The sequence below is a fragment of the Chelmon rostratus genome, chromosome 7, assembly GCF_017976325.1.
Source record: "Chelmon rostratus isolate fCheRos1 chromosome 7, fCheRos1.pri, whole genome shotgun sequence".
Taxonomy (NCBI): Eukaryota; Metazoa; Chordata; class Actinopteri; order Chaetodontiformes; family Chaetodontidae; genus Chelmon; species Chelmon rostratus.
This window is the reverse complement of record NC_055664.1, coordinates 10,797,424-10,807,924: the sequence shown is the minus strand read 5'-3', so window position 1 is coordinate 10,807,924 and position 10,501 is coordinate 10,797,424. Positions and strand designations below refer to the sequence as shown.

At 40.4% G+C, this 10,501-nt stretch overlaps 1 protein-coding gene across 1 annotated transcript; it reads right to left on the bottom strand.

The window, feature by feature from the left end:
- Positions 1-287: 287 nt before the first annotated feature.
- On the bottom strand, positions 288-8,807 carry LOC121609241 (lysosomal amino acid transporter 1 homolog). The gene is made up of 9 exons (XM_041940822.1): positions 8,653-8,807; positions 8,310-8,354; positions 7,970-8,224; positions 7,661-7,790; positions 7,096-7,183; positions 5,894-6,003; positions 5,600-5,701; positions 3,614-3,799; positions 288-3,059 (listed from the first exon to the last, which is right to left on the bottom strand). The coding sequence occupies exons 3-9, from the start codon at positions 8,167-8,169 to the stop codon at positions 2,943-2,945; spliced, it is 933 nt and encodes a 310-aa protein (XP_041796756.1). The 5' UTR covers positions 8,170-8,224; positions 8,310-8,354; positions 8,653-8,807; the 3' UTR covers positions 288-2,942.
- Between the last annotated feature and the right edge of the window lie 1,694 nt (positions 8,808-10,501).

The following is a 10,501-nucleotide window of genomic DNA, read 5'->3' as shown; positions in this document are numbered from 1 at the left end:
TGCATAAAACAAACATCTCGGCTTTCCAGTTAATTAAACATACTAACATGTTCAGTACAATCCCATGTTTGTGGAAAGTGTAAACACTATAGCATTAGAAATTACTTGTTGCTTGTTGTCTAGAGCAGTTTGAATTGTATGAATGTTGTCTTTTGCTCATAAATGTCTAATTTAAAGAAATGTGTCACTCTGTTTTTTTTCTTTCTCAGCATGACAACATAAATATGTCCACTGATGATGTATATTGCAGTTTATTCCAGATTTTTATTTTTTTATTTTTTACAACATACATCCAGTTGTTATAATACATACAGTGGTTTTCCATACAAGTAATATCTGCAGACATTTTCAGTCATCATAGCCTGGCACATAGTTTTGAATTACAGTATGTAATGTACAGTTTAATGCATCTGAAAAACATGAATGTTATGTTTACAGAATATAAATACATCTTAGCAATACAATGTCACCGTTAAAGTAAAAACTACAGTCTTGCAAATACTACATTTTCTAGTGTGCAGTATCAATATTTACAATAAATATGCACTGTTTTGTCCTAGATTGAAAAGACTATTAAGAAATAATTGAGAAGGGATCAAAGTATGAATTGTGCAATAAAAATAATTGGCAAAACTTAATTCATTGTTGAAAATGTTTTACTCTAAGTGTATAAATTTCCTTCTCATCACCTGACAGCCTAAGAACATAACCAGTCGTGTTCATGTTATTCTTAAAATACTGACTGACGTATACTTAATAACTATTATTTTCTGAAACAGATGCTACAACATTAAATTTCACAATTTTAAATGCAACGTGTGCCTGATTCATTTTCCCTTCGTATAGAGACACACTGCTTCCACACCTGAAGCCTTGTGTTTCATTTATGAGCAATCTCTTCATGCACACTGGGAGAAATAAATCACGTCCACACTATAATGAGGTAGAGAAATCTGCAGATCTCTGCAAGGACAGTGTTCTGGTTATGTAGATGACCAGGTCAAACACTGACACTACCACACGCAAACTGTGTAACAGTATTTGCACTGATGTGCGGTTAGTTTTGCTGATGATCTAAATGAACCTGAAGTGCTCATCTCTCCCTTCAGTAAGACAAATATTTGCACTGTTTTGCTTTCACTCTATGTGAACAGCCATAATGAAGCTAGTAAGGTGTTTTAAGTGTTTCAGAAATAAATTTGACCTGACAAGAGCATCTTCTCTGCTTCAAGCCTGATGACAGAATAGAAACACATCTTAAGTGTGCAAGCTAATTTTAGCTCATTACTTTACCAAGTTTTCAATAACATCCCATTATTGTTCCTATTCTCAGATCCACCTCAAAATAAATGATCAACACATCTTGTTTTCTCTGATGAATGTCTCTGATGTCATGGAGGTGGTACAAAAGAAGATCCCACTATTGTTAATGCAATCTGTATTAACAGACATATGCACATGAATGCAGAAAGGCAACGGACAAGATTTTGGTGTTGAAAGAATGGTTTCCGTCTTCTGGGTTTTATTGACCAATCACGTTTACGTGGCCTCTGGTTGTATGCAAGTAAACAGTCCATGTGGAGAACAAAAGAGGCAGAACGGCTGGGCCAAAACCCAATCTGGGAACCAAATGGCTATCATCTGATGGCAATTTATCTTTTTATTACCCTTTTGCATTCATATGCAAATATATGTTTATAGAGATTATCTGAATTAGCTGTCCACATTGGAAACCACAAAACATTGGCCATTGTCCCAAGAGGCTAAATTTTCTCAGACGATAGCTAATGGGTTCCAAGACTGCTGTTAACGCGATGCACAACACTTAAAGAAGCAGATATTAGAGAGTAAAAAAGGCAAAATGTCCCACTACTAAATTTAGGTCACTAAAACAGTGACCTAAATAAATCACTGTCAATAGTTTAATAAGGTAACTGAATTTAATTTAAAAATAATGAAGTTCTGAAATTTACATACAGTGCATTTGTATTAGTGTGTGTGTGAGTGTTTAGCTTAAAAAGGCACAAACAACGTGTTTCTCCAGGAGAACAAAGAGCTTGAACCAAGAAAGCAGAGAAATGCAACATCCTTTTGAAATAGAAATTGGGCCATTTTATGCCTGCAGACATCCACATCCTGTCTATTTAATGTCATACAAACTATGAGTCCTGTGTACTAATATTTGACAATTTCCTGTTGGCCACCTTCGCAAACAGACATCACTGTTGGTTCCTCTATTACTGTGCTCAAACAAACTCTGCATTTTTATGGCACTCAAATACCAAATCAGGTAAGAAAAACAACTTAAATCCCATACCATGCATCCTAGTGCAATACTGCAATCCTCTATGGCAGTATTTATCCTCCTGAAAATGTGTAAATATAACAGGCACTTCATTCTTCCATAATGCTTGCATTTGTGGAAACACATCTAGGATTAAGCCTCCTCCTCCGGGTGTGTGTGGCTCCCAGTGGCAAATAAAAATGCAGTTATTCTAACCAAAACAAAATAAAGAAATCCCAGAGGAAGATCTTGACAAAAAATGACAGCACTCATAACAAGTAAAAGATTTCAGTCATGCTAACTCGCCTGCCCACAGAGAGAAACACAGAAATGTTACAAAACGGTACTTTAATTTAATCTAAAAAAATAGATCTTTTTTGTAGGTTTCCCACCTTATTACCACATTAAATCGCAGAAAAGTTGATCATGGTGTTTGACCACTTGAAGCAAAAAATTAGACTTTAAAGGTGCACTGAAATGACCTGCTAGTACCACAAAGTGGCAGCTACCTTCTACAGTGCTTCTGCAGTGTTTCTGTTCTTTGACATTATGAGTAAATCAAAGCCCACTGACAACTCACAGAATGATCAAAAACAAACCAGAGAACTGACCAGTCCGTTCTTGACTAAGTGGTCAAGGTTGGTGTCCACTCTGGGTCCTACAACGTTGACAGTTCCACTTCCTCACACAGTAGAGGTTCCACTTCTGGGACGCTGAGTAGAGTGTTGCTTTTGGCAGGGCAGTTATTCCTGTACATGATGAACTGAACAGTCACCTGACTTGGTTAAGGCTCATACAGAAACATACAGAGATTAGCAATATTATCTCTTTTTTACGCAACTACTGATTTCTGAAGTGCTCTGTGACATAAAGGTTTGAGTAATACTCTTTTCTTGGCAACAGTGCTAATGTATCTCAGACAGATCACAGATTACGTCTTCTGTTAAAGCAATAGCTTGTGACATGTTGGGAAATATATGTTGAACGACAATGAGCAGTCGGTTATCTTAGCTTAGCATAAAGACTGGAAGCAGGGGGAAACAGGTAGCCTAGCTCTGTCCAAAGGTACTCAAATCCACCTGCCAGCACTATTAAAGGTCACTAACTAGCTTGTTTTTGTTTTTTTTTACAAAAAACAAAGTGTAAAAGTTCTTATTTGTGATTTTATCAGTGTGTTATTAACAAAGTGAAATAACACACTGACTATTATTTAAATATACTGTATGCGCAAGGATGTTGTGTGTAGTATTTACAGTATGTCAGGATATGGATCCAAGTTAAAGTTTAGGATGAGTAAGTATTCAACACAGCTACATTGTTGAAGGATACAAGTAAATCCAGTATGAGGACTCCCAGGCTGCCAATGAGCCAGGCCAGATGTTTGATTATGAAGGTCTGTTTGGAGCCCTTCAGCGAAGGCAGGACCGCGATGACGCTCAACCCATATGTGCCATTGCCCATCATGGCCAGGGCAAACAACAGGTAGGAGGTGCCCTGCGTAGACTGCCGCTGGAACTAGAATGGATAGAGTAATTCATTAATAGACCAAACAGCAGTGCAGGACCTGCACTGGACTTCTAAGTATTGTTCATCTTGTAAATGGGCATCACTTCTTCCTCCTGGTACACTTTGATTTCTCTGGTGCCTTTAATACCATGCAGCTCATGCTTCTGAGGGACAAGTCCACAGGGTTGGACCACCACTTCCCAGCATGGATCATGGACTACCTCCCTGACTGACTATAGTGTGCGAGGATACAGGACTGTAAATCCAACATGGTTGTCTGCAGCACAGGGTATCTGCTGGGAACAGTCCTGGCTCCCTTCCTTTTCACCCTCTACACTGCAGATTTCGAGCACAAATCAGCTAACTGCCACTGCAAATGTTCTCAGATGGCTCTGCAATCGTCGACCTCATCACAGATGGGGACAACAGGGAGTACAGAGAACTGACTCAGGAATTTGTGGATTGTTTCCAGCGAAACTGCCTACAGATCAGTGGAAGGAAAACCCAAGAGCTGGTGGTAGACTTCCACAAGAGCAAACACTCTCCTCGTGCCGCAGTGAAAATCCAGGGAATAGACATTAAGATGGTGGAATCCTACAAGTACCTGGGTGTTCACCTGAACAATGAACTGGACTGGACTGACTGATAATTCTTGCTATTGCGCTATCCTAATCCTACTATTTGCTACTATAATATGCAAATTTCCCCACTATGGGACTAATAAAGGACTATCTTACCTTATCTTTTTTTATATATGTGAAACAACAATTAATTTGCTTTCTGTGTACTTGTACTCTATTAACAAACCCCCTGAAGGGATGATAACCAACAATGAATTCATTCTGATAACAAATACTGTATTGTCTGTGACATGGCACTGGACAATGAAAAAAAAAAAAAACACTGTTAGTTTATTCTCAATGGAGAAAGTGACAAGAGTGCCATTCAGGACGAACAGCAGGCAGGATGTGTGTTGTCTGTTGGTGCAGCTGAAACACACAGTTTACTGAGTTCATCACTTCCATAACATGACCAGGAATGAGAGCATCCATCCAATACTGTGAAACCTCTTGGGCCATTTTAACCTTGACTGAATAAAGCAGTTTTATTATCTGTTGTGGCTACTTGCCCAGCAACACAATGTGATGGCCCTGTAGATTACTGCATGGGCTCGACCCAAACAATACTAGGCAAGCATCAAGTGCTTGCCATAGTAATACCGAAAACAATCATAAAAAAGCACTAGTCTTTGCTTCTTTTTTTTTTTTTTTGTTAAACTGGATGACTAACCTGCCACTAGGACTGATGGGTGAAAATGTTTTGGGCTTTCTGCTGAAAAAACAAGCACATTAGAACTGCAGGAATTTCTATGAGGCAAATCCGTCTTAAACGATTTACAATTGTCAGGGAGCATGTGTTTGTGTGTTTGTGTGCCCAGACGTTTCTCTGGCACTGGCAGTATACTGAGGCGATGCCCCTTCTGGGGATTAATAGCTTCAGTTGAGCCAGGATGTTTCTCCAGCACAACAGCACCATTGTCTTCAACGTCTGGTTCTCATTCTGACACACATACGGCATATACAAATGTACAAATCCTGCCTCTTTCTTCAAACACACAGTCCCTGTTTATGATGGACGGACATATAATAAGTCTAGTTTTCCATGGACCCCCTGGGATCAGACTGTGAGAACGCTGTCCAAGACCTCCCGCCAGGATCACTGCACTGCTTACATGCAAACCACGTTACAGTGAAAAAGGGAAACAAACTCCACGTCTCAGATTAATCACACCAACAGATTGTCACTTACATTTTTATAGAGCTGGGGGAAACGTGAGCAGAGGTAGAAGATAGATGCCAGGTAACCACATACATAGCCAGTGACTTCCACTGATTTAGAGGTAGCTGGACTCTGGCAAAGATGAGGACACAAAGAGGTGAAATGGACAAAATATTGCAACTATGCAAGAAACAGTACAATAACAATCTCCAGTCAAAAGTGAATTAATGTGCAGCCAATAAACCAAGAATTACAAATCTAACTCCTGCACACGTATACTACTATATCCACTAACAGAAAGTACACTACACACAATCTACCTACCTGCGTGTCTACAGTTGCACTATTGTCTATGATGAGTTTGGGTAAAGCCAGGAGAACTAACGTAGCAGCACCACACCACATGAAGCACAGCCACTTCAACACAGGGCTTTCTAGAGCACTCACACAAAAAAAACACAGAGAACTGACAGTGAAGACACGCACAAGCAACTGATCCCCCAATTAAAATCCATCTCTTTATATTACCTGATATTCAGCTGAAACTCCTATGAATAGCTTCCATACTTATTGTTTTACACGAGAAAAATCCAACAGTCATGATTCTGTTTTGCTGGTGACATCACTATGATTATGTGTCATTAGGCAATTATGCTCTTTTTGGGTTTGGTGGTAACACCACTCATAAGTACATAACAGAAGTCAGCTAGGTGGCTTTTGACTTCATAGCAGCACTGATTTTCCCATTCCCGTTGTATTTATCTCACCCAAGGAACTGGGTGGGTTCATGTCATAATGTAAAACAACCAGCTTTTCGGACGTATCGTCCATGAAGCTCAGTATTTCAGGGATATAGCTCTGTCTAGTGGGAATGCTTACATAGTATGTTTAATAATTTAGCACAATGATCCAACTGAGAAAATGAGAACTTGCTGAAGTGTTATCGTTCCTGTTACCACCTGCCTTTGCAACAACAAAAGACACTCATAATCACACTATTCATGTCCTTTTGAGTATTAGTGATGTTTTAGCAGTGATCCCTAATGTGCAGGTTTTCATTTTTACATATCCAGTGTATTCTATATAGCTGTATTTGTACATGCAGATAGGATTGAAATCAAGTCATAAATGAAGTTGTAAAGCATGTCTTACAGCCAACAAAACTGTACCTTCACTTTGGAATGTCTTGTCTTGCACCTCAGTGCAAAGCTGTCATCAAAGCAAAAGGTGGCTACTTCAAACAATCTAAAATATAAAACATATTCTGGTTTGTTTAACCCTTTTTTGTTTACTTTATGATTTCCATATGTGTTCCTTCATAGTTTAGATGTCTTCAGTATGAATCTACAATGTAGAAAGTAATAAAAATAAAGAAAAACCAGTGAGTGAGAAGGTGTGTCCAAACTTTTAACTGGTAGTGTACTTCCTTCTATATAGTTATGTTCTTCATTTATCTGGATGGTCATGATATGGTTGACTAACACAGTACTCCTCAACTCAGGAGCAGAGATAGTGTTCGGGCTTACTTCTGCTGGAGCTGTTCTTGATCTTATAGTAGAGAAACTGGGAGATGAGAAGCAGGTCTGTGAAGATGTAGAACACCACTGTGACTATCTGAGAGGGGACATGGAAAAAAGAAATTTACAACTTAGTAGAAGAACTTAACTCATCACATTTGTTGGTTATGAGTAAATGAGTTCATACTGCTGAGTTGTTCCCTCTATAGAGAAACGGTTATGAAGGGTAGGGAAAAGGTAAGGACAATAAGAACACGCTTTAAATGAAATTGAAATTTCAAATGAATCTTGATAACTAAATGTTTTTTCTATATACAGATAGCAACAAAATGTTTAAAGTTCTAGCAAATGCTGACTGTTTCACACACAGTACAAACACACATATGTGAAAAAGCCTGCAGCAAAGAGAAGGCCTGAGCACAGCTCGTCTGAAATGTAATAACTCATCAATTTCAGGGACAAGAAAGAAAATGATTGAGTTAACTGTCCACACACCAAGACATGTCTCAACCGCTAAAAATGAGTAAGGCTAGGCCAGACGGTAATGTATCTGAGAGAGTATGTGTCAGGTCACCTGAATGGGCAGCTGGCTGGTGAGGTAGCAGCCTGCAAAACTGGTCAGGTCTCCACTGAAGAGGAAGAAAAGAAAGCCAAAAGACATGGCCTCCTCCACTCTACCATTCCGATAGGCCTCATAGACCTGCCTAGATACATAGATAGATTGATGGACAGATGGATGGATGGATAGATGGATGGATGGATGGATGGACAGAATTGCACAACCACAAATCACAAACAACTGCAGTCAGATCGAACAGTGTTTGACATCAAGAGGTACCCCTTGATTAAGCATGATAAACATCACACTAGTTACACAACTTACGGAAAAGTGGACAGCAGAAAACAGAACATGGATATGAGTCCTATCACCACGCTGCAGTACTCCCACACATTATCCACACACTCCTCCAGCAGGTAAAGGATCCACGGAGTCCCGTTGACACACACTGGCCGGCCCAGCGGAGCTGTCCAGTTGGCGGCGGCCGCGTCCGCACTCTTCCCGGGAAAACGCGCGGTGGCCATGGCGAGACACGAGCTCTGTCAACCGGCTGCAGGGTGTGACCTCCTGCCGCTAGCGCTGCTTCCAAATTGCAAGTATAGGCGTGTTTATTTTGGCAACAAAACCCAAACCCCTTAAAAGCCGGTCTGACACACCTACCTACCTCATAAGATATATGTGTGAATGCTGGTTCTGTCATTTGACGAGTCTGTAAGAGAAATGCTCAGTTTCAGGTAATATACAGAGACAATCAACGAAAACTGTGAAAAGTGTTACAACTGCATTAGAAATAATCTCAAATGAATAATTGCGCATATGAAGGAGGAAAGCCTTACGTAGTTGTGATGTTTCCTTAATTGGGAGACTCTATTAACTCAGAAATACGTACCGGCTAATTTTATCTTTATCTATTAGCTTTGGACACTGTCATTGTTTAGGTACATTTGCATGGATGGATGATGCTAACAAACAAAGATGGCTAAAACTAGCTTCCAGTAACCGCTCACCTGACGAAATAGACTCGGTGCAGACTGGGTGTTGGTGGCCCTCCATAACCTTTTCCCACATCCTCACACGTCTCTTTAAACAGTGTGTACAGCCTTTATAAAACATTACAGATTAGCTCCTAACGGTTACCATCCTTCGCAGATTTTACCAGTGTCAAGACATCCTGAATGACATCACAACATCCTGTGAGAATTTCAAAATAATATCCTTACGTACAAACGTTTCCATCCATCCATCAATTTTCTTCCGCTTATCCGGGTCGCGGGGGCAGCAGTCTACGCAGGGGTGCCCAGACTTCCCTCTCCCTAGACACTTCCTCCAGGTCTTCCGGGGGGACCCCGAGGCGTTCCTAGGCCAGACGAGCGACACAGTCCCTCCAGCGTGTCCTGGGTCTTCCCCGGGGCCTCTTTCCCACAAACGTTTCTATACATGGAAAATACTGATTAGAAAATGGATATCAAGGAACATATCTTATGATTTCGAGCCATTATAGAATATGGTTTAAGGCAACCATTTTACAAATCTAATTTAGTTTAATTCCGACATTATTGTTAAGATTTTCGTTTGTTTATTTCTGTCAACCTTACACGAGCAGCCACATAAGTGTCAAATCGTCCACTTTTATTTTGAAGGCAAAATTACCTTTACAACTTCGATCATTCTGACGCGCCGGAAACCGCACACATGTTTTCCAGCTTCACTTCCGATGGATGATGCCTGGGGAAATACCGCCACCTACTGATCACGTGGACGTTTCATCTGTGCAATCCTAATGAAGCAAAAATAAATAAATACATAATGAATTCAGGCCAATAAGCACTTTAACTTGACATATCTCTTTTCTGGTAGGGCCCTCATATTTTTTCTTTCATTATTGTTTTGTAGTATTGTAATCATTTATTTAAGCAAACTGCCACTGTTTCTGATGCTGCTACTGCTACTACTACTATGACTACTAGCCTGCTACTACTAATGACAATAATATGTTTAAAGCATTCTGTGAATTTTTGTCTGGAGTCTGGAGCAGTAGCTGATAAATGTACTATGGCCTCCGTCTTTTCCTCCTCACCCCATATAAAAAGCTGCTTCATGCAGTCTCATTATGGCACTCAAGAAAACTTGGCTGGGAAAAGGGATTACGGATAACTGTGGTTTTGGCATGCAGCCATGAAGTCATTGGGCCTCAACTCCTCTCTCCCAGTGTTCCCCCTATAATGCCTCTAGGAGCCCCTTGTAAACTCCCAAAATGATTAGATCATAATTATAAGTGTTAGTGGTTGAAAACAAGACCAAAATAGACCCTATCAGAAAACTAGTTTTAGGAGTCAGTTAACATAGGCCTAGAATTGCTGCCACAGGCAAGTGAAAGAAACTGACAACATATGAATGATGCTTGGATTCATTCACTAGAGATGCGATTGGTGCTAACACATCAAAACATATTAAAAGTACTGACGTATGATGAGTTGCAGGGCTTTCATGCAGCCTAAACCATGCAAAACAGTTTCATGGAGAGTGAGTGACTTTACAGCGACACCTAGTCTATATCTTAACCCTGACGTAGGCTTCATGATCTAATTTGCAGTGAAAATTGGCGGATTGGAACTCGATCTGTGTCAGGTCACGAATGTAATGTCACTGACTATATTTCCCGACTGCACTGGAAGGCAGCACCCAAACCTGTCCCTCCCTCCATCCACCTGTTGCGCCGCGCGCTCTCGTCGACCCGCCGCTAGATGGCGCGCTTTCCAATGGCGGCAGAGGATGAATATAAGGCTTCCTCCGAAGGGGGGAACTTGAAGCTGTGCAGGGGCAATTTGTGTTGCTATGTGCCGCTTTCTGACCGAG